This window comes from Epinephelus lanceolatus, chromosome 16 (genome assembly GCF_041903045.1).
Source record: "Epinephelus lanceolatus isolate andai-2023 chromosome 16, ASM4190304v1, whole genome shotgun sequence".
NCBI classification, from domain to species: Eukaryota; Metazoa; Chordata; class Actinopteri; order Perciformes; family Serranidae; genus Epinephelus; species Epinephelus lanceolatus.
The window spans coordinates 35,742,995-35,767,375 of NC_135749.1; the positions used below are offsets into that span (position 1 = coordinate 35,742,995).

The 24,381-nt window shown below is 38.5% G+C and overlaps 2 protein-coding genes across 7 annotated transcripts in view; both read left to right on the top strand.

Annotated features, from left to right (window-relative positions):
* The first annotated feature begins 6,167 nt into the window (after positions 1-6,167).
* LOC117263443 (H-2 class I histocompatibility antigen, Q10 alpha chain-like) lies at positions 6,168-19,345 on the top strand. The gene is made up of 10 exons (XM_033636763.2): positions 6,168-6,359; positions 9,105-9,377; positions 9,674-9,964; positions 10,695-10,979; positions 11,191-11,310; positions 13,501-13,542; positions 13,851-13,883; positions 14,375-14,410; positions 16,240-16,299; positions 16,397-19,345. Exons 1-10 carry the CDS (start codon positions 6,305-6,307, stop codon positions 16,468-16,470), a joined length of 1,269 nt encoding a protein of 422 aa, XP_033492654.2. The 5' UTR covers positions 6,168-6,304; the 3' UTR covers positions 16,471-19,345.
* Positions 19,346-20,430: 1,085 nt separating this feature from the next.
* LOC117263790 (ATPase family AAA domain-containing protein 2-like) overlaps positions 20,431-24,381 on the top strand; it is a 40,543-nt gene continuing 36,592 nt past the window's right edge. For 2 of the 6 annotated variants that reach the window (XR_004502210.2, XM_033637441.2), the window contains exon 1: positions 20,431-20,768. Coding sequence is in view for 3 of the 6 variants with exons in the window: in XM_033637441.2 (XP_033493332.1) it covers positions 20,607-20,768 (162 nt within the window). In the remaining 3 variants the exon portion in view is untranslated. The remainder of the gene's footprint in view (positions 20,769-24,381) is intronic. The other 4 variants (XR_004502209.2, XM_033637440.2, XM_033637439.2 and 1 more) reach the window with 4 other exon arrangements.

Below are 24,381 nucleotides of genomic sequence, written 5' to 3' on the forward strand. Positions count from 1 at the left end.
TTTTGTCCCATTCACCCAAACACACCTTGGGTGAATGGGACAGTGCTAAAAGGCTATTCTAATAAGAAAATTATCAACCCTGCAATAGAGAACCATTGTGTACGCTCTGTATGCTCTAGACCAGTGCTTCCCAACGTCTTCATGTGTGCAGTGCACTCATCAACCATGAAAAATATTTATTGACCAGCTGGATTTTGCTGGGTGTTTTTTGCAGGCCATTTTTGCCAGCTTAGACTAGCCAGCTAGTGAAAAGCTACAAGTTTACACTCATACACTGTCCAAGTCAAATCTAACAAATAGCCTTGACCTCTTGACCTAACCCTAATTAATACTGATTAGCATTTTCTAAAATTCTAAATTGTGTATTAAATATGCTTACACTAGCTTCAATCAGTGATGAGATGTGTTGTCCTAATCACTCAAATGGTACAAAAAAGGGGTTTGGGGACAGTTAAAAAAAGGGTATATCACGCCTCCTAGGAATAGGATAAAACTTTCTTTTCTCCTCAAAAAGATAGGTAATATCTTCAGTATTACAGAAATGTATCATTTGTTGGAGTGTTTTTTTTTTTTCATTTATGAAATTCAAAAACTGCCTTAATCACCCTTAACCTTCTATACGGCATCATCAGTGTCTTTACGTTCCTCCCAGACATAAATCTGTTGAAACTGTTCCATTGTTCATTAACCACATCATTTCTCCAACTTAATCTTCCCAACATCTTTTCACACACAGTTGTTTCCATGATTTGAACGATCCACATATTTATACGTTAGAAACTTAGAATCATCAGAGCTCAAGTTATAAAGCCGGTTTTCAATTTTTTTTAAAATACAACTTTATTTATATTTGGCATTACAGTTTTGTCACCAAGGAGACATAGTCTATGGGAACTGGGCAGTTGAACCATTTACCAGTATAATCCAGAACATTCCTCCACAGGAGGGAACCCTAGGACATTCCCATAATGCCTGCATAATGCATATATGTGCCACGTTCTTTTCTGCAGTTTGAACATAGATCAAATTTAAATAAGCCCATTCTATTAAGTTTGGTTGGAATGCGATTATATCTGTGAATCATTTTAGAGTAAGAGTAAATAAATTTGCTTGGGGCTTCTCTGAGACTGTTTTTTATCCAAGAACATATTTCATACCTCTTTGATGCTTTGTGGAACATTACTGGCAGCTGTACATAGCACTGATTAGATTCTTATCTTGATGGAAGGGAACTCACTCTTTAATACAGTCTGTAATCCAGGGGCAATAATGATTGCTCACACCACTGCTGTAATCTGTAAATATTTCCAAAAGTGGCCTCGCCCTTCCAGGTTAAATTTTTCCCTCATCCTATTATATGCAAGAAAATGATCTATCTCAAATATCCATCTATCTATCCATCCATCCATCCATTTTCAACTGCTTATCTGAAGCCAGGTTGTGGGGGCAGCAGGCCAAGTAAAGCATTCCAGACATCCCTCTCCCCAGCAACACTTTCCAGCTCCTCCTGGGTCTGCCCCGGGGTCTCCTACCAGTGTGACGTACCTGGAACACCTCTAACAGGAGGCTCCCAGGAGGCAACCTGATGAGATGCCCGAACCACCTCAACTGGCCTCTTTCGACGCAAAAGAGACAGAGTACCTTGCCTGGTATGGGCACACTGGGGTCCTCCTCCGGAGCCAGACCTGGAGCGGCTCGTTGGTGAGCATCTGGTGGCCCATGGGGCCCAGTCAAGCTCAGCTCGAATGAATAACATGGAGGCACCACCCTGTGGGCCCACCTCCTGCAGGGACTGGCATCGGGCCGGGTGCATTGTGTGTGCAGGTTCTTCAAATATGGCATCTAACATTCTGATACCTAGATTGTCTGCCTACCTGTTTTATTTCAGGATTGTGCCATATGGCCGATTATTTTTGAGTATTACAAGAGATCTTACATTTTTTTATGTACTTCTTGCCAAACTATTGTTGAAAGAGCTCAAACAAGAATTATCATACTCCTATCATTCTCATTTTTGAAATTGTTTAAGAGGTTTAAAAGAAGAAGTAAGTTCCTGTTCAATCAGGATCCAGTTCAAATTAGCATTTGTTCCACCCCAGTGTCTGTTGAGCTTTACCATTCAAAATAAATATTATATTTTATGTTTGGCAGTGATAGACCCCCTCCCTTCTTTGGCTGGCATAGTTTGTCCATATGAATTCCAAGTTTGAGTAAATGTATTTGGTTGATTTTCACCACTGAATATTAGTACTTTTACTTCAGTAAATGTCTTATTAATTCTTCCGCCCATTATAATACTTTTAGGTCAAAACACAGACATTCGCCCCCACCAGTCCTCTCTGGCCTGCCTGACAATAACCTCCTGAAATGAAACCTGCCTAGCAACCTGTTTGGAATTTTTCGATTGGATGATTCAGCTCCGTAGACAAAGTGCAGTACACACACACTTCAGTAGACCTCCACGGTCTATTTTTATCTCCTGTATCAGAAGATTTGTCCTTTTAAAACTATGATTCGGCCAACAATTTGGATATCCGTGCTGTTATGCCCAGTCTAGGGGTGTCTGGGACACAACATGAAAGGCCCCCATCTTCCCCAAGTCCCAAGTAGCCACAATAAAAAAGACGTATGGAACGATCAATAGTGCGAATTTATTTACAATATTTAAATAACAGAATTAACTGAAATAGTAACTTCAGGGTGGACTAAGGCCAAAATAACAAACAAAAACAATCCTGCCCCGGGAGTAAGTAAATAACCTAACCAAACAATAAAAAAAACAAATGACAAAACGCTTACCTCCCTAACTAAATAAACAGGAGAAAAAGGGTTGGTAACACAACTGGCGGTCCACCCCTACGATTTAACAGTCTTTAACAATAATGATTTACTGCAACAACAATATGTGTGGCCGGTTGGGAGAGGAGGAAGGTGAGGTCTGCCTGCTAGCTCGCAGCAACTGCCATCTTTGTCCTTTAAAAACCTGACCCCCCCCCCCCCCCCCGGCGGCAGCCAATCAGGAATGAGCACCGATCAAATTCACCAATCCTCGCCGGGCTATGGCACACATCTATTTGCATACAGAAAAACACAGAGAACACGCACAGAGAACACATGCAGCAAAACACACGCAAACAAAATAAATTACGACAACAGTCGTAACAGTGCTTTTGTCATCAATGTGGCTGAACACGGAGCCAGCGGTCACATTTGTGAAATGAAAGTAAAAAAACGTCTCGTCTCCATTTACAGCAGCTTACAACGAAGGTAGCTAAGTTAGTTGTAGTCTGACGTAAGCTTTATAAATAAATATGACCGTTTAAAGCAAAAGTTTGGGTGTTTGTCATGTTAGCTAGTAATATTTAATTTTACCAGCTACATGTGATCTAACGTTGGATATTAGGGTCCTCCACCTCCATATTCCTCCTCTGGTGTAACGCCATAACTGAATAGGAAGAGAAAGAGCACACAGGCATGGTGCACAAAAATATGTGTGTAATAAACAGTTTGTTATTCTTATACTCTGTGCACAAATTATGATTTGTTACAATTGCTCCAATGTGAAGAATAGAGAATAATTACAAGAGGTAAGAACAAGAGTATGGGAAAAAGTGTGTAAATACAGAGCAATAAATAAAATAGAGGAGAAATGTACATTAAAATAAACATAAAATGTGCATTATGCTACTGTGTTTAACACTCATACCTAAGATATAAAAATCTGAATATTAAAATGGTATATATATGTACAATGTGCTGAGGCTGTAAGTGTGAAAATGTAATTACAATATGTACATCAGTAGAATAAACAACAATAGAATTAGAGTAAGCATAAGAAATATGTACAGTTATGTGCATTGCATGTTGAATTAATATATACATTCAAGAGGTACCTTCAAGAGTACCTCAAAATTCTGTATAAATGCAGTACTTACAGAGTTAATGTACTTAGTTACTTTCCACCACTGCTAGTGATATTAGTGTCGAGCAATGTAGGGTGTATTAAATGATGTAATGTTAAAAATACTTATTAATAGAATAATTAAAAGCAATTAAAAGAAACTGGTTAAAATGGTATGTTATCATACATTTTCATATTATATATGTTATCTTGATCCAACAATAATAATATTAATAATAATACTAATAATAATATTGTGGCAGGTTATGTTAGTATTATTATTACAGACCTCTTTTCACTTATTTAATTTGTGACTAATTTTTTTTAGTTTTTTCTCAATATACAATATATAATACTTTATTTGCTGCTAGAAGTCTTTCCAGTAGGGTTGCAACTTTGTAGTGCAGTCAAGTATTACAGTGGTATTGCCTCACTAAATTGAGGCAGGTTTCAACATGACAATGAACTTGAACACATCATATGACAAACACCACAAATAACCAGGAAGCTGCAGTCATGGTGCGTTCACAGATACTTGTCAAAGTAAAGGTGTAGCAGTGGGCATATTTAGTAATATGACTGATATTAGCTTTGTTCCATTCTGGATAAATCTAGCAGTTTCTGTAACAACAAATATGTGAAATCTCTCCTCTTCAAAAAGAAAGAATAATGTTTAATGCCTGTTGAAATTTGCCAGACTCAAAAATGAATTTTCAGATTTAATCTCACCAACAGCTGAAGAACACAATAATGTTAAATTTACAGTTTTTGTGGCAGGGAAACAATCCTCACTTTTGATAGGCTTTAACCAACTATTATTTGGCATTGCACAGCAGATTAATGAGTTAAACTTTTGGTTATTAAGATTTCCATTGGTTAATTTCAGATCAGAAACTGCATGTGTACAAAGAATTTGTTTTGTTACAGGTTCAGGTTACTTTACTTGTACCTGTAGGTAGATATGGTCATCAGTAGTCATCCACAGATTTTTCGGACAACACAGATAGTTGACAGATGTGATACAAGTACTCAAGGCCTTAATTATCAAAATACTGAAATAAAATAAATGCTGCTTTTATAGCATCTCTGCTATGTTGATATGTACAACCAGACAAAAAAAGGAAATACATAAAAGTAGCCTTAGATAATCTATTGTAAGAATGAAAGAAGTTGAATTTAAAAAAAAATTAAATCTGTATACATCATAGAGTTCAAACAATAAGTTGATTAATCGTTAAGTCAGCTGTAGTGCAACTACACATTTTCTGTAGTACAGAGAATTATCAGCAGCTATTTCTGATAAATGATACATTTTAGAGTTTTACAAATGAAATAAAATTTAAATAAAGACAGCATTTCAAAATCACAGAGAAAACAAATGACCAAATAGCTGCTTATAATGTTGTATTGTGGTACACTTTTATTATTCACGAGACTGCATTCGACTGAAAAAAAATTGTCAAAGAAACTTTTAAACAGGTGGATCATTTGGCAAATTTAGATTTGTATATATTGAATTACCCAGTAGGATCATTCAATATATCGTAAGTTTTAAAAAAGGCGTAGAAGTTGAATGTGGATAAAATGCGTCACATGTGACCAATTTACGAACAGCCCCTGAACGCACCATGCAGCGCGCACAGTCGACAGTAGAGATGGGATTTATGGCTCTTTGAGGGGAGCCGGATCTTGGTGAGCCGTTCCTTTTAAAGAGCCGTTCAAAAAACTGGCTCATTTGACTGATTTTTATATTTATTAAGTTTTAAGAAGCCAGCCTGGTGGTAACTCATTTTATCTTGGAAATAATCACTGGGAGGTATGATGGGGTAAGATGTGGAACAAAATAATACAAAATTAGATATCCCACCAATATCTGAGTTTGAATTATTCTGAAATATTGATTATAACCTCATTTGACATGTGTGGACTAGATTTTAAAGTCTGATCTGGATTCATTGTAAATATTCCACAAGGTTGCGCCATATCACTCTGCTTTGACAGTGACATCACTATTCTGGATTTACCCTTTATACAAACTGTTTGTATGTGTGTAAAGCTACCATGACTTGTTATTCATGCAACACCGTGACCTTAACACTTACAAATAAACATTAAAAAACAAAGCAGGCTACAATGAATTTTGCTCAGGGGAGGAGCAAAGGAGGAGCACACAGTGATATTAAAAAAAAAAAAAAGAACGTTTCCCAGCTGCGACTCGGTTCCCATCGTTCATGTTAACGAGCCGTTCAATAGAATCGGTTCGTTCGTGAACGTCACAACACTAGTGGACAGAAGGCGGAAGCAGGCAGCAATGTACCACCCCGACACGAAGTGAGAAGACCGTCAAATAGTCGGAGAAAACTCGAGTTTTAGGAACAAGAGAACAGTCTGGGTGAGGTGAAAATGTATTTCCTCGCAGTGTTCGTCCTTTTGGGGACAGGACTGGCGGTAAACTGCGGTAAGTTAAGAGCATTTTGACATGGTCATGGGAGTCATGGGTTGAAATCGAAAGTAAAAAAGACGAAGTTGTGACGTCTTTAAAATTCGCATTTCTCGTTTAATTTGCAGAAAAGGACGTTGAGTGTTTTTATTTTTGGTATTGTGCAGTTATTCTGTATGGCCAGTACATAGAAACAAATAAGAACAAATGGATTTAGTTCTTCCAGATTGTTATTAATTTAGGCTGCGTGTACAACATGGCGTCAGTATGAGGAAATTCAGCTGTTTATCTTTGTGTGGTTCAGCTTATTTTTCACTTTCATGTACTTTAAAGCTAAAACTGGAAGGAATGATTTTAACGATCGATTAATTGTTTCTGAATGGTTATTAAAACTATGATAAAAAGAAGATTTACTCAAGCTCAGGAAGACTTATGAATTGTTTTAAAATAGCTTATTTTGTGTCATTAGAAGTCTGAAACCTAAAAGATAACGTTAATTGATTTGGAAGAGTGAGAGAGTCATGTGTTTTCCCCCAGTTATTCAGGTAGGCTCAAGGAAAAATATTTGCGGCTTCAGGGAATGTCAAGTTAAAATAAAAAAAAAAACAAACAAAACAAAAATACACACACAAACCAACCACATCCCTGTACAGAACAGTCCCTTATGATTAATCTGTCAGTGGCTGGTAGAAGCTGTAGTCATATTCTGAGACTAAGACAGGTTGACAGACATGTTTTTAGTGTTTACTGCACTTAATTAACTTTGAGTTGACCTATGAACACCACCCTTTTGATTGCCGTCACTGAGGTGAACAGACAGCATTGTTAAGGTATCTCTGACGTGATAAGCACAGGCTTAATTGACTCATAAACAAAGTTAGATTTCTTTTCTGAGTTTGATTTCCTTGTTCTTTCTAACTGGAGCTGTAGGTACATGTAGGTAGTTATGTGAGAGTTAAAAAACAAACAAAAACAAAACAGATATTCACTTTATTTATACACATAAACATGACATATCTACGCTAATAGTGATATATCTGTGAAAAGTGGCACAGCTGTCAACAGCAACAACTGATGTGTCACTTGTGTGTTATGTGTGTAGCCATGACTTGAAGCAGTCGAATAGTCGGTTTGTTGATTGACAAAATTGATTAATTGTTTGTCATTTTCTCAAGCCATTTTAATTGTGGTTTCCGGTGTTGCTCTCCCACAAAGGGAGGCAGGCACCTGCATTACGGGGCAGTCTAGCAGTAGTCTAACAGCACCATACCTTACATTTATTCATTAAAGCAATTAAATGTATTTAAAACAGAAGGCTAACTCATTTATTCTGAGAAATCACTTTATTTATTTCAGTTATTTTTTTAAAATTTATTTTATTTATTTATTATTGTAGCGTCCATCGTCGGTCTAAGTATCGATTTTTTTAAAAATGGCAAAGGGATGGCTAGGATGGTGGGCAAGCAATGTACTTGCAGGGTTTTCCACAGAATTAGAATCTATGTGTGGCGGTACCTTTTTTTTTTTTTTTTTTAATGCCTCTGCGCTAGCAATAGCCATAGCAAGAGGCATTATGTTTTCAGGTTGTACGGACGTCTGGTCAAGGTCAGTGTCACCTTGTCTTTCTCATTCTTTCTTGTGAATGTGATATCTCAATAACACCTTGAGGTTGTTTTTTTTTTTTTTTTTTCAAATTTGGCACAAATGCCACTTGGCCTGAAGAATTAACTTATTAGAACTTGGTGGTCAAAGGTCAAGGTTGGTGTGACATCACAAAACAATGTTTTTTGCCATAGGTCAAGAATTCTTATGGTAATTATGACAAAACTTCACACAAATGTCTAATAGGATAAAATAATGAAGTGATGACATTTTATATCCAAAAGGTCGAAGGTCAACGTCTATGTGACATGATAATGTTCTGCATAAAACACTTCTGAACATTATTCAACATCATATCTCAGGAACAGAAGGGGAGACATTTGGTCAGATGCTGAATTGGTGACACTAATCTAAAACTGTGCTGATTGTTAAGAGCTTCTGTGCTGCCGGGCTGTGTGAAGTATCTATGTTTTCACAGACATGGATGTAAGCATGGATGTCCTTTTGTGTGTGTGTGTGTGTGTGTGTGTGTGTGCGTGTGTGTGTGTGTGTGTGTGTGTGTTTTTCTTGCCTGTGTGTTATTGTGTATCAGTCTTTGTCCTCTCAGAGGTTTTCGCGAGCCCACAAACGCAGTGCAGGCAAAAATCTTCATGAGTCTATTTTTTTTCCATCAGCCGCAGTTTGTAGAATTTCGAGTTGCGGGTTGGATAATCGATCAGTCTTTCTGATCAGAGCTGATCTCATCATAATATATCATGGATGAGAGGGGCAGGTGTTGCATAGGCAAGTGAAAGCAAACTTGTAGACCCAGCGCAACTAAGTTTCACTTTCACTGTGTCTGACATTCTGCTGCTACTCTGTGCCCAGAGAACGCTCTGTGGAGCAAACAGTAACCAGATAGTATATATATTCTAACAGTGTGCCTAATTAATTGATCAGCTCCAAAAATCAAAAATCAAAACGTGGCAGCAGATATTTTGATCATGGGTGGGGCTGCCACAAATAAACAAACATGTTGGAAACCCTGAATTCATGTATGTCTGTACACCTGTAACAATAACTACTGCAGCAAACCTAGATGGGGCTCTTAAGATCTACTGGTGCTTATCTGCCTTGTCTGATAAATGTGTCTGTCTGTCTCTCTACCTGTGTGACTCTCAGAGATGCATTCCCTCACTTACATCTATACGGCCCTCTCCAAACCCGTTGGACTCCCGGGCATCCACGAGTTCACAGCCATGGGAATGCTGGACAACAGGATGATTGATTACTTTGACAGCGAGACCCAGAAAAAAGTTCCCAAACAGGAGTGGATGAGAGAGCGACTGCCTCCAGATTACTGGGAAAAAGGCACACAGTCCCGCCAGAGCAAGCAGCAGTGGTTCAAAGTCAACATTGAAATCCTGATGAAGCGAATGAATCAGAACGATTCAGGTAAGATACATCAGGGAACACTTCTTGATAACTGTTAAATGGACAACTAAAGACACAGGCACTAAATTGAAGGAGAATAGTGTTTTTGAAAGCCTTTTGCCTTTTTTAAACATGTTCTATTTGAAACCCAAAATACAAGTATGAACCTGAAAACGAGCACAATATGGACTCTTAAATGTTAAACCAGAAAACCACATATATTAACAATTGTCCCACCTCTTGGCTTTATATGTAATTGTCCATTTCCTTGTTGTTTGGCATTTGTTTCACTGTGCTGCTCCACTCTCTGGTCTCAGATGTCCATGTTCTTCAGTGGATGCACGGCTGTGAAGGCGAAACGCAAACTGACGGCAAAATTAAGTTCCGCCGTGGCATGGACATGTACAGCTACGACGGAAACGACTTCCTGTCCTTCGATGACGCCCACGCCGTCTGGGTTGCCCCGATTGATGCCGCAATCCAGACCAAGAGGAAGTGGGATGAGGTTCAGGTCCTAAAAGAATACACCAAAGGCTACCTGGAGAACGAGTGTGTGGATTGGTTGGGAAAGTTCACAGAGTATGGGAAACAGCAGCTAAGAAAAGCATGTATGTATGACAGAAAAACTTTTCTGTGTTGTTATTTTAATTCTTACCAGCTGTGTGCCTCGTGTTTTTGCAGCAGTGCCCTGAATGCCTCGCATTGAAAAAACTCAAAAAGAGAAAGTGCCCCATGTCGCTGGCATTTTTTTCTGTCATCAGATTAATTGAGAGGTGGGCCTACTGTCATGGCGATGACAATAAGGCCCAGTCCCATTTCATATCTTTACCCCCATCTCTCAGTTTCAAGTGCCGTCTTGCACCTTGGTAACAGAGTTACGAGGGGTAGTGGTTAAGAACTTTACAGCCCTGATTTGTTAATAGTAGTCATTAGTGGTGTTTACGTAAGCAGACGCGATGAGTGTTGCTGGACATTATGAGTATACCATTTTCTGCTGTAGTGATTTCTCTTGTCTGGGCTACACGCAGCTTTTGCAGTTGTCGGGATGCTGGCGATTCGTTCCCAGTTTAAGTTTCATGTTGTCAATTGATCAAAAAAGACATCAACTAAAAAAGAACACTGCTTCATTACCAGGCAAGTAGCGGTACTCTGTAGGCTAACGTTAACAACCTGTGGTCCGACCCTGCCAGTCTGCACTGGTATCAGAGAAATGGTTAAAAATGCAGCAACTGTGCTGCTGGACTTAAGTTAAATTCCGGCTGTCATATGCCATCAAAGGCATTATTAAAAATTAAAACCCTGCAAATATGAACTCACCTTATGGTTTCTTCTTTCCAGCTCCTCCAAAGGTGTTCTTGTTTTCAAAGAACGCCAGAGTTGAGACAAACGTAATTTTGACGTGCCTGGCCACAGGTTTCTATCCAAAAGACATCACCCTGCAGATCAGAAGGAATGACCGTATTCTAACCAGAGAGGACGGAGTGCTCTCCTCAGGCGTTCGACCAAATGAAGACGACACCTTCCAAAGAAGAGACAGCGTGGAGATTTTAAGGAGTGACATGTCTACATACACCTGTGAAGTCATTCATCCCACATCTGGGGTTCATGTTACGAGAGCTTGGGGTACTTCTTTGCCTTTTGATTCTTTTTTTACAATGTTAACATATTTATTGCAGATTGCTGCCAATGACATGTCTCAGATTATTGAAATGACATCTCCAGAGTTAAATTCGTCTTAAGCCACAAGAAAGATTTTTACATTAAACCCATCAAATAGAAATGATGTTTAAAGTGAAGTGTATAAAAACGAATGTGAATGTTTTCTGTGTCTTAGATCATAAACTTCCTGCAGACTCTGGAGGAGCTATGATTGGTGGGGCGATTGGGGCCCTGATCTTGTTGGTGATCATGGTCGGTGTGGTGCTGGTTGTCTTGTATAAAAGACGCGCGATAGGTAGGTTCACTATATAACTATTGTTTTCTTTCAACAGCAGGATACAAGTAGAGTGGAATATATACATGTTTTTTTAAACTGCGTTTTATATTCTGTAAAAGACAACACAGTTACATAGCAACATTTTACCGATATGGACATATCAAACTCAATGCAGTATCCATCATAGTGTATTTACACCAATTAAAAAGTACTTGGTGTTGCAATCTTTTCAGCCACAAGTTAAGATGTGTTGTAGGGCTGGGCGGTATACCGGTTGGTATCGAATACCGGTCTTTATTTTTGTTATATGAATATTTCATATACTGCAGTACCGGTGAATAGCGCAAACAACGTCCGGAACGTGCACGACAGGGAAGTGTTTCAGCGGGGACCCATTTCACTGCTGCACACCACAGACGCACTAGAGCCGGCTAGAGTGAGAGCATAGAGAAAAGTTAAGAGGCGAGAATGGCTGCCGGAGAGAGTTCTGAAAACGAAGCAACTGTACACATTGCTGAAGAAGAACACGATGACCCAGAAGTACTCATACTAAAAAGAGCAGTGTTTCCTCTATATGCAACTAGCAGCAGGACACCGCCACTGCTGATTCGTTTTTTTTTTAATTTATTTATTTTTTTCGTCTTAGCTCTTTAGAAACTACCATTATATTTGGCGCTACGGATGCTTCATATCCAGGCCTATAGAACAGGTCTATACCTTGTCCGTTCATTAAACAAACTAAATAGCCTTATGTTATTTATCTTATTTACATGACAGCCTGTCATTTCTGTCTCTACATGGTAGCGCGTTTACAATTCTTCTCTGCTCTCTGTATCGCACACGGCGGAGTTTCGCCCCAATGCGCGCATACACACGCACACAGACACGTGCGCACACACACACACACACAGGTAAGCACACTGGAGCGCGGCTCGGGCCGCATTTTCCTGACTGAAGCCGACCCAAGTCCGAGACAATTATAACCGAGCACAGCAGTAATGGAGCAGAACCTGTGTTGTGTTCAGGCGTTGTCACGTAAATAACAAATTCCAATAGGCCATAGCACAATACAGCAGCATGTCAAGTGGGCTGAAACCTGAGCAAAATAGTTTCAAATACTATAAAACCAATATAATTAAAAAAAAAACAACAACAACAAAAAAAAAAAACATAATATGAAAATTTTGTCATACGGCCCAGCCCTAATGTGTTGTGTGAAATCGTTATCAAGTGCAAAGGTCTGTTATTATTTTATGATGGACTTTATGAGGTGTTCAGAGGTCACACTGAATAGCAGTCTTGTCAGTCATTATGGGTTAAAGGTCTTTGTTGTCCTTAATTCACTGAACTGGAAGCTGACTGAGCTCTGACGTCCCACATGTCAGTTTGTGAGGCTGCGCTAACCAGAGCTGAGAGTATGAAGTTAATCTTAGCAGTGCAGTGCAGGTTTTCTTTCACTCACCTTTGTAGCAGCTGATCCTCTCATCCATCGATCTGATCTCATCAGCTCTGATCAGATTGACTAATCAATTATCCACCATGTGACTCAAACTCCAGAATCTGCTGCTGAGGGGAAAAAAAACATGAAGAGTTCCACTTGTGCTGCCTTCATGGACATGCAAAAACTTCTGAATTCAGAGGGGATACACAGTAATAAAACTGAGTGAATAAAAACACATACACACACCGTGGTCAGCTACCACCACACATAGATTCCAAATCTGTTGGAAACAAAAAAAACCTTTTACTATTGTAAAAATAGTTGTAATGCTGACTCTGGATTCGGAGCTTATTATCATCATGCGCATTCAGTGTTTCCCACAGAATTAGTGTGTGTGACTCTGTCCAGTCACAGAGTTCCGGTCCTGCAGCAGTAGCCTCTTGATAAACAGAGAGATCAATACACTGCACACGGCTCTACAATGCAATGAGATTTTACCTGTTCTAAATAGTCAAATTTGTGGTGAAGTTGCAGTGGTTGGTCAAAATTGCAAGGTTCCACAGAATTCATGGGGATTGGCTAAGTTTGCATTAATTTTTGCAATCACAACATCCTGAAGGGACTGTCTTATGTGATAATCCAGAGTTATTACATTATCAAACACACAGGACTGCTCAGATTGGTATTGGTTTTGCTAACTTGAGTGTTTGCTGGGCAGCTATGTCATTAAAGTAAATTACCTAAACTGATTTTTCTTGTCTTCACAGGATCAGGCAAGTCTTTCAGCAGTGTTTCCACCAGTGACTCTGGTAAGTATCCTTGTCCACTGATTGAAACCTGCACTGAGAAGGTTTCCACTTTGGTAGTCCCAAATTATTGTTTGCACCCTTTATGATTGGATGACAGCAGGACTCTGCAGATAGGATTACCATAACAAATTAAAATAACTAAGATCATCAACACTGAGAGGGACATGCAACAAAGGACCCTGGCTAGAATCATATTATCCTTTTAGTTAATCTTGCCTAGACTTTAACTTGAACATGAAAATATGAAAATGGATATAATAGTTTGTTGTGTTTATGTGTTCGTTTAACTTTGTCGTGTTTATCAACAGATCAGCCACCTGACAAAGTAGTTGTCTCCACGGGTAAGTGCTTTATTTCTCTGCGATGATGTCTATTAAAGTTATGAATTTTACCCCAGAATTTTTTTGTGTTTTGTGCCAATAATACTCAAATTGTTACAATCAGAGGGCGGAAACCAAAAAGTTTAGTCAAACCAAATTGAAGTTTTTTAAATAAATAAATGTAATTTAAAAAAAAATGGCAAACAAAGTCCTGTAAGGCTCCTTAGCTGGCTGGTTAAAGAGTATGTTGTGATCACTTAGCAAAAAAAAGAAACAGTAAATGGTCACATTATAGAATTACATAAAAATTATCCATTTCTTTCAGTAGTTTTTATTTTATTTTCATGTGTGGTATTTTATAGGACTGAAAATAGATACATAATAATGTACAAATAAAAAGACTATAGAAAATATATGTACAAAAACACATTGTAGCAGATAGGCCTTAATGTTTTCTGTGTGTGTGTGTGTGTGTGTGTGTGTGTGTGTGTGCGCACGTGCGCGCAATTAAGTCTCAAAACCAGACGCCGCGAATGCACCTCTCAAGGGTAAGTGTTTTTACGGATACATGATTTTGCATTGAGCTACATTACATTACATCAAAATACATGAATTTAATCACACTATGATTTAAACTCTTCCTATATTATGAGTATAGAGTGCTGCAGGGATGAGTTTTTTTCTTTTTCTTTTGTAGAGCAATGAGGAAGTTATCGTCTGGTTCTGTTAACAGAAAAGAAGGAAACAAATACGTCTGCACACCAAGCAGTTCCCGTTTGAAAGGATCTCTCTCAGACTTGAAGTCAGAGGAAGAGCTGTGGGCTTGAATTGTCACTCTGCATTAAAATCTTGCTAAATGGGAGCTGCTTGGTGTGCAGACTTATTTGTTTTCTACTTTGCCAGATGTATATTTGGTCCAGCACCCACTCCATTCAACATAAGGATGTGCCCGTCCTTTGTTCTGTTTTTTTTTTCCATCAACAAAAAAGCCAATGTGATGTATCCATTGGAATTAAGATTATTGCAGAAAGTAAGCTCTGTAAAGAAAAGTTTGATACTTACAAGGTTTGTTCAGCAAGATAATCTTCACAAGTGAACATCACTTTTATGATTTCTGAAATGTAAATGCAGTCGCCAGAATTAAAAAGCCAACGTAAAGGCTGAGTCACGGTTGGGCGCACTACACTTTTTAAGAGTGTTGCTTGACAGAAGTTTAAGAGCAGTGCGACGTTTCAGTTTATGCTCTGGCAAAAGGTTTCAGTCATCTCCATGGTTACTAGAGACTTTTTTATTTTTTACAGTCCAAGTCTTTTTCTGTCACTTTTAGTAATAAGTAATCTCCACAGACATATGTTTAAATCACACAAATATCCCACCGTATATATGTGTTTATGCTATTAACCTCATATTTATTGATTGAGCTACTCTCAGACTGTGTGTGAGTGGCAGATTTCCCTCACTCACCGTGGTTGGCGGGGAAACTAAATCAGTAAATTGATTAATAGAAACACCATGGATCTCCTCCCCTGGACTTGATATGAAAACTATTTTTGGTTCAATAAATATCTGCTGTCAACGGGCCTGGCAAAGGCAGTTTGGCTGGCTCTGTATAATGGGCCAGCCACTGTACTCTCACCTTCCCAGGGGCTGCTGTTGACTGACGGCTGCTTCTGTGGACTGAAACACCGAACACAGGTTTTGGTGTTGATGTAAAACTTTTGTGTCCGTGGCGACAATGCTACCAATCACATTACTGGACGAAATATGGCGATGTCCGTAACATAAAAATCACCAGGTACCTGACATGGAAAATGTCAGGTGACACTTTTTTTGTTGTAACTACGTTGTCGGTCGAGCAACCCTTATCAAAACTGTCGTACACCATACCATGCAAGACTTCGGCGTTGCCACCACAGCAAGGCTGTAAAGCCATGTTCAGTGCGATGACGTTCTGTAGTCTCATTTAGTCACTTGTTAGCAAATGTCTTTGTTAGGACATACAAAACTGTCTGTGTGCTACTGCGGTAATTTCATTCACCTCACAGACTGATTTAGCGTAGCATATGCAATATATACTGTGGACTGATGTCACACTGCTAGTGAACTTGAGTGAGGCGGAGAGTGTGAGAGGGGAGAGATGCGCACTGGTATGGCTTTTCATTAGAGCGTTGCTATGTAACTTGACCCTATATCGATATAAACAGTGTTGTGCAAATCTATATCTTGCTAGAAAATATAGAGATAATTGTACATGGTCATTAAATCGCCCAGCTCTAGAACAGATGAGTGAAAAGCCAGTCAGAATGCACAGATATGATTTACAAGTGGCCCTACACACATATCGGTACATATCTAAAACATTTTCTTTTGTTCACAGGCTCAGATGGATCTCTCAACAGCAGTGGCTCTGGTGGCTCTTCTGACTCTGCCGTTGGTCGTACGTATTTTTGTCTACTGATTAAAAGCTGGATCCAGTCTCAATATTTTAAGTATCTACTGTACATTTAAAATATCACTTCTGTTCACCCCTGCAGGTGATGGTGACAGAAACCCCTCCCCTGATTCTCAATCCCTCCTCATTAAGACGAACGGGGAGGCGCAAGTCTGAAGTCACTGCAGTTAACGAAGTTTCCATCAGAGTACACTGAGGCTCACTGTGCTCTCTGGAACCAAATTTACCAATACAACAAAGAACTTTACAATAGGGTGGAAATTAAACGGGGACTTTGAAAATCAACAAATAGAAAGTACTTATATATTCTTAAAAGAGTCTCTGGAAAATCTTCCTGGCAGTAAGAGAACTGGGTTTGAACTTTGAATGAGTTAAATTCAAACAGTATCAAAGTGATGTTGTGTTGTAGCACTTTGTAGCTTTGAAAACGAATGGATAAGATCTGAAATACAGTGCTAGTGTTGCTAGTTAGGTGAGCTTGTTTTTTTGTTGTTGTTTTTTTCAGTTGGAAATTCAGGAAAGTGATTAGAAAAGTATGACCTGTATGAAACTTAACAAATGTGAATTCTGAAGCACCTTGAAGAAACTTCTGAAAAATCTACACATGTAATTACAGTGGTTTACTCCAAGCCAGACATTTAAAACTAGATGCGGGCAAGAATTTAGGCGTTATCAGTAAAATTGGTGGAGCTATTGGTGGAGATGTTAATACTTAATTAATATTGTTCTCAAATCTCAATGGAAATAATAAGATTATAGATCAGATGTAAAAAAAAAAAACAAACAGGTGTGAAACCTGTATAAGGACAGTCTGTTTGTGGAACACTGGGAGGTGTGGGGTGGTTTAAAGAGGGAGGAAATTTTTGAAGGGTCTCTGTGGATCCTGGTATCTACAAATGTTTAAGTATTGAACTGCTTGCAAGAGTCCTTGGCAAGAGCTTGGAATTGAATGACCGATTTTAAGTCCTGTCTCCCCTAGTTACCATTGCTAGGTCCAATGAGCCCAACAGAAAGAGATATGGCGATGCCGTTTCCATTTAGCCAGGTTCTGCAGTGTTTTCTGAGTCTAATAAGCTGAATCAGTGTTTATTTACAATAACTTTTGGGTAGAAAACCCCGTACCGATGTACATCCAATCAAACGACGCTTAGCAAACACTGCCTCAATTGATTAGTTTCAAGCCATCTTTAATAAAAGCAATCTATACACAGAGCAGCGCTTAGATAGCGTCTTGGCGTCAGACAATATAGCTTCAAGAAGTGGACACTTAGGGCTACAGTATGCGATGGAAAGATATATTTGAAATGACATCATGTCTGTCCAAATAACACCAGCAGTTTAGGCTACTATGTGGTGGCTTGTAGCCTCAGCGATGATAATTAGCAGCATAACATTAGCCCTGATCTCTTCAGGCTCACGATAATTCATGTCATCTTAAAAATACGTCAGTTGTGCTCTCAACTGAGCACCGGGTGAAATGGAAAGGCTAATTGGATTATAAATACTTTTAAAGAAAGAAGAAATAATTATTAAAAGAAATGTTTAAGTGCAGTTTTGAAGGACCACGTCAGTACCTTGCTTAATTTAATCAGAGGAAAACCAACATTTAACTTCTGCAGTGGTTGTCATTTGGCTTTGCTTTATGTCAGTATGTTATGACAGTAAACCTGCAGTGAATTTAGACTAGCTGCAGATAATCAACAATCAACTGCACCTATTACCACTCAGAGAAAACTGAGGAAATACTTATAATGTGATTAAAATAAACGACCTACAATTTACAAATACACTGGTATCATGGAAGTAGGCTGAAAATTAAATGGGAACACTGGCATTTTTCAACCTGGACCCTATTTTGACATATTATTGTGTGTGCAATAATGGTACAATAATTTCTGAAACTGGTCCAATGATGAGAGAGTGCGCTGCAGCAGGCAGCTGTGAAACAGGCTGCAATGTAACAACTCAGGGCAGGTGCGCCGAGTTAACAACCACTGACTTTTTGCCACTGACAGATTGTTCTTATGAGTGTCTTACAATATTATGGAAATGATCCAACAGACAAATGTAAAGTTTCTCTTCTCTTTAGCGAGACTTGGACATAAAACACAACGGAACAAGTAGAAGGTGTAGGGTCCTTTCTGTAATATTCTAAGACACCAAGACAATCAGAGCTCGTCAGTGGCAAACAAAAAAGCACTTTCACTTGTTGCAATGGGGCACACCTGCCCCGGTGGTCACATAGTAGCCTGTTTGGCAGGTATCAGCTGCATCACTTTCTCTCAACACTGGACCACTTTAAAAAAAACAGTTGTTCCCATGAGTCATTGTGTGACACAAAAACACAGGAAAATAGGGTCCAAGCTGAAAAATACCAGAGTCCCCCTTTATTAATTGTCAGTCACAAGGGTTTAGCCTGGCTTAAAAAGAAGTACTCAGTGTATTTCACTGAATGATTAGCAGGGATAATTTAAAACATGGTGTAGGTTGTCATTTAATAATCGCTGTTGTAAATACAGTTATATTGAGCTTGTAGAGCTAAGTTGCAAAATGCATTTTGGAAGCTTTAAATGTGCAAGTTTATTGCATATATCTGCCCTGATAGAATATGCTCCTGTCACTAAGAAATAAATCCAGTCCTCTTGTTAGTGTGCTTGATTTATTGTTATGACATTTTAGACCTCTTAATAATGAATTTTACTGCTTGCAAGATAAAAATGAATTATGTTTGCAAAAGCAATTTCACTTTAAACTGATCAGTTTAGTCGGTAAGATACAGACAGACTTCTTATACTGTGTGTGCTCCTAGTGGCTTTCCAAATACATTATTTATGGTATTGTGTGTCTTCAGCAAATGGATTTTACACGTTTTCTCTTTTGGGTTCTTGGTTGCTTGTGTAGTTGACAAATATGAAAATGTTGATATCCATCTGATGAATCAACTTTTTTTTTCCCACAATTATCTGTGTAAAAAAAATCACTTCTGTCAAAATATGTTTTTTAAATCACAATAAAATATTTCTAAAAATGATCAATATGCCAGTCAAATAAATCTCCAGTAAAGTCTGAAATCTGTTATGTGTGTGTAATGAAAAGATTGATTTGCTCAAAGACACCATGGGCTGTAAGACATCAGTGACAACATCAGATATTGTAGCTTCTGTCTAAAAGTTTAAATGAGTTGAAGTCCAGAATCTGTGGATGAATCCACATGCCACAGATTTTTAAATAATATTGATATTTTTGTACGTTTGTTTTTTATAGGACAAAGCCAGTATGTGGTCACAACAACCTGTCTATGGTTCTTAAGATGCTCTCTTCATGAGTGAAGTACTCTACACATGATAATTAAATCATTGTAAAATTAATTGTTTGATTGGCTACAGTACTACAGTAGCTATTTAACTGATTTGTAAAATAATTGCAAGGTCTCATGTCTGACTACCTACACGTGATAGTTTTGGTGTTCTCTCAATTATGTTTAAATTAATTAAATAATTGAAAAAACATCTTTAAAAAATTTCCAGCTTCTGGATAAACTTTATAAAAACAAAACAACAAAAAACAAAAAATGTAAAATGCAATGATTAAAAATATGTGTATAATGCTACAATGTACAACACAATATATACATGGGCAGGAATGAGAATAAGAAATATATACGATCTGTGCAACATACAAGATTTTTAACAGCAGTAATATATATAGATGATAAAATAAATTCTGTAATAACTGCTTTTAGTTAACAGGAAATTTAAGGAGTGTAAAAGCCAGTAAAGCACATAGAGAAAATGGCATCATTTATTTTTAGATGACTGGCAATTTAAATATAACGTTAATGTCATATAAAATATTATATAATGTTATCATATATGAATATTTTTTATACATATATGTGTGTGTGTGTGTGTGTGTGTGTATTGATTTATTATTTTATGAACTACTTTTATATTTTATCATAAATATGTATATTATGATATGTTGTTTTTTTATTTTACACGTACATTACGGCATGACGTCACTAGGCGGCGGCAAATTTCTGTTTTTGAATCAACACCTCAGTCTGTTGGTAGTCCGTCTTTAACCGTTTATCAAGTGTGTTTTTGGGGTGTGTTTGTATCTCAGCTGCGCCTCAACACACGGAGCAGCAGCCCGTTCAACTGAGCAGAACAACCTTCAGAGACTTGAACGTGTTTATCTCCGCACTCCGGTGTTTTTTGTGTCTTTATTTTTGCCGTTAATTAACCGGTAAGCTAGCTAACCGTTTTAGCCTGTGTGTGTGCGGGGTTACCATGGTGACGCACCGCGGTAGGGGCAGAGGGGCCGGTGATCAGAACAGTAAGCGGAAGCAGCAGCACAGGCCGGCCAAGAGCTCCGAGTCCCCGCTGCAGGATCCACTAAAGACGCGGAGCAGGAGCACGGTGACCCGGCCGGAGGAATCCGCGCTGTCCGATGTAAGTTTCTCTGTTGGCGTTTGAAGTTTTAAAAGCTTCAACTGTTTACTCTTTCAGTAACGTTTAAATAGTACCGTTAACTGCCAGTCTTTCAGTAGCAAATGATTAAAGCTTTAACAACTTAAGTTACCATTCAACTTTGGTTTGCATAACGTTAGTCATTGTGGATATCACACAAAAAATACTGGCATTAGTATTAAAATAGAGGAGAAAAAAACAAAACATAACAGAGCCAATGTGTATTCAGAACTGTATCATTGTTATCATTATATTTAAGTGAAGGACTGTGCTTGCCAGAACAGGGGTGGCTGGGGGTGACATTGTTTATGTTTTTATTTTTGTTTGTTTTGTTGAAGACGAAATCCTTGAGTTGAAAAAAGCCTCGGATATTTAAACAGTTTATTTAGGAAATTTTTCAATGACACGTAGAATAAAATTATTTTGATTAAATATTACTATTTTCACCTCAGATTTGGTTAATTTTTACTTATTTTTTTCTAATGGAAGTTCATAGCACATGATGTGTCCAAGGAGGTTGGGAATTTTAAAATCCAAAGATAATTTCTGTTTTTGCAGTTTGTCGCTATGATAAATTGTGTGATTTTGGTGATTTTTAAAGAAAAACAGGCATTCAAGGCATCTTTTCTTTGGACTTGTGCTGTAAAACAAATACAAATAACAACCATTTCAATTTGTATCCCCTTCCCCTAAGCCGAAGAAAAAAAAAAAAACATAAGTCCCTACCTCAGTGCTTAAAAAATGATTTGACGTGCCTCCCCCTTCTTGCACCACCCCTTCCCCTCAAAAATAACAAACAGTCCCTAATATTAATCATCAGACTATGAAAAGTTATTGTTAGTAGCAACTGTGTTTTTTTTTTTTTTGCAAATCACTTTGATCAACATTTGTTGTTTTTAAAAGGCTTGTGTAAATAATTAACGTTACTGCTTTTATATAGTTAACAACTGTCGTGAAAAATGTCATTTAAAATGAGTAACTTAAGATTTTTTTTATATTAAGTGACATTGCATTACAAGATATAAAAAGTAAATCTACCAGGCTGATATATCGACTGATATTTGCTAATTGCAGATATATTGGTAATGGCATATATGTGCGCTGATAAATGACAAGTAATGAAAGTACAGAAATGCAAAACATTTGTTTTGAAACACCCTCCTTTATTTTTCTACCACAAAGTGGTGACCTTTTTTTTCAACTGTAAAATGTCCTACCCAGAATATGTCTTGATCGCAGAATGGAACCCTATCAATAGCTGGAGGTATATCAATATTCAGTTTTTTAATTGCACATGTATCAATATTTATATCAACCTTAAAATCCCTGTATCAGTATCAGTATATTACAAAACATACAACATGCAGATATTTTCGTGCCAGTAAATCTCACTGTACAGCTCAGTGAATGGTTTAATATAATTAATTTCTTTGCTTTTTTTCATAAAGATGCAAAATACATTCAGAATCATGCAGGGATGCATCAGTTTATCACTCACACATCGTTATCAGCTTATATTTGCTTTGGTGACGGTCATGGTCCTATTGGCAAATAAGATGACATTCACAAAAGACAATGGGCCATGTTTTTCAATTGTGTCACATCAAGTCTGCACGGGCTAAAAAGCAGGGCTTGAAGCTAATGGTGTCCCGTTGTCCTTGGGACAATAGAAAATGTGTTTGGGTCGAAAACTCACTATGTGCATCATTGGGGGACACATATGTCTATGGGACACACCCTGTGGTTTCCCTCATAATGCTACATTGTAAACAACAAATCTGAGTTGAAATTGGAGTGACGCCGAGATCGAAAAGTGGCTGAAGGTATGTTGATTGCTGCTCAGCGGCATATACCGATCCCCAGACTGGCATAAAGATCCCTAGACTGGTATATACCGATCCCCAGACTGGCATAAAGATCCCTAGACTGGTATATACCGATCCCCAGACTGGCATACAGATTCTCGGAGTGGTATGCTGCTATTATGCTGCTGTTATTCCACCGACACACGACGGTATGTGCCGCTTGAGATTGTTATGCCACTGAGAGACTGTTGGATGGGTACCGCCCCCTGATGAATATGCAAATGTAATGCCACTGGGCTGGTTTGACGACAAGTACTGCCGTAAATGTATACATTTTTTTTGTCTTTGTTGACAATGCTAACTTAACACTTTACCGCAAGTAAAGGAACGTATGTATGTTATGTTGTTGGGATGTATGCATATAGACAGTAATTACATGTGGGACTCTTACGATATGATAGTAAAGTAATATGTCTAAATGTCCGCCTATAAACTACTTAAAGCTAATGAAAGCGCTAGCCTTAGCTAACATGGCTAATGTTAGCCCAGCCACTGTAGCCAGTCTGACTAATCGATAGCAGAAACTTTGAGCCAACCAACAAAACAATACTGTTGTGGCATTGTGGCATATTATGTACGGAGGCTGGGCTAACATTAGCCATGTTAGCTAAGGCTAGCGCTTTCATTAGCTTTAAGTAGTTTATAGGCGGACATTTAGACATATTACTTTACTATATCGTAAGAGTCCCACGTGTAATTACTGTCTATATGCGTACATCCCAACAACATAACATACATACGTTCCTTTACTTGCGGTAAAGTGTTAAGTTAGCATTGTCAATAAAGACAAAAAAAAATGTATACATTTACGGCAGTACTTGTCGTCAAACCAGCCCAGTGGCATTACATTTGCATATTCATCAGGGGGCGGTACCCATCCAACCGTCTCTCAGTGCCATAACAATCTCAAGCGGTACATACCGTCATGTGTCGGTGGAATAACAGCGGCATAATAGCAGCATACCACTCCGAGAATCTGTATGCCAGTCTAGGGATCTTTATGCCAGTCTGGGGATCGGTATATACCAGTCTAGGGATCTGTATGCCAGTCTGGGGATCGGTATATGCCGCTGAGCAGCAATCGACATACCTTCAGCCACTTTTCGATCTCGGCGCTACTCTGAAATTGGCAGGAGGAGAGGTAGTAATGTTAGCTGTTAGCAGCTGGTGGCCAGAACTAACAGCCACCAAAGGTTGCATTGAGTTACATTATGATATGTTTAAAGTTAGGCTTTGACAAAGGTATTTTATGAGGATCTCGTGATGTGTTCAGATATAATCTTTTAAAGGCCCAGTGTGTAAAATGGGTTGAAAACCGTTGAAAACAGTGACATCAGTGGTCAAATTCTAGATTGCAGGGCTCACTCGCTCACCCCTCCCATCGGGTAAATGACGGTGGCCTCGTAGGGACAAAAAGCCTTGCGCACGACTTTTTCAGGAGTAGGTCTATCTAGCGACGAGGTGAATGTTTATTTAGAAATCTAAGCCATGTTACAATATTGTAATGAATCCCTCACGAGCAGGAGACCAGAGGAGTGTTCGGGAAAAAGGCCCGTTTATTTGAGCACTCCAGAAACTCCGGTAACACTCCACTCCATCCCAAACTCTGACTCTTCTAGCGTAACAGACACACTTCATAACTTTACACACATACTCGTTTACCATACTCAGTGGGGACACCCTCCCCTCTCTGCTCCACCAATCTCCAGCCCGCACACTGACTGACAGTG

Coding starts and splice junctions, on each gene's coding strand:
- LOC117263443 (XM_033636763.2), top strand. CDS start 6,305: ATGTATTTCCTCGCAGTGTTCGTCCTTTTGGGGACAGGACTGGCGGTA. Junction 10,980..11,190: donor TCATGTTACGAGAGCTTGGG/GTACTTCTTTGC, acceptor TCTGTGTCTTAG/ATCATAAACTTCCTGCAGAC. Junction 11,311..13,500: donor GTATAAAAGACGCGCGATAG/GTAGGTTCACTA, acceptor TTGTCTTCACAG/GATCAGGCAAGTCTTTCAGC.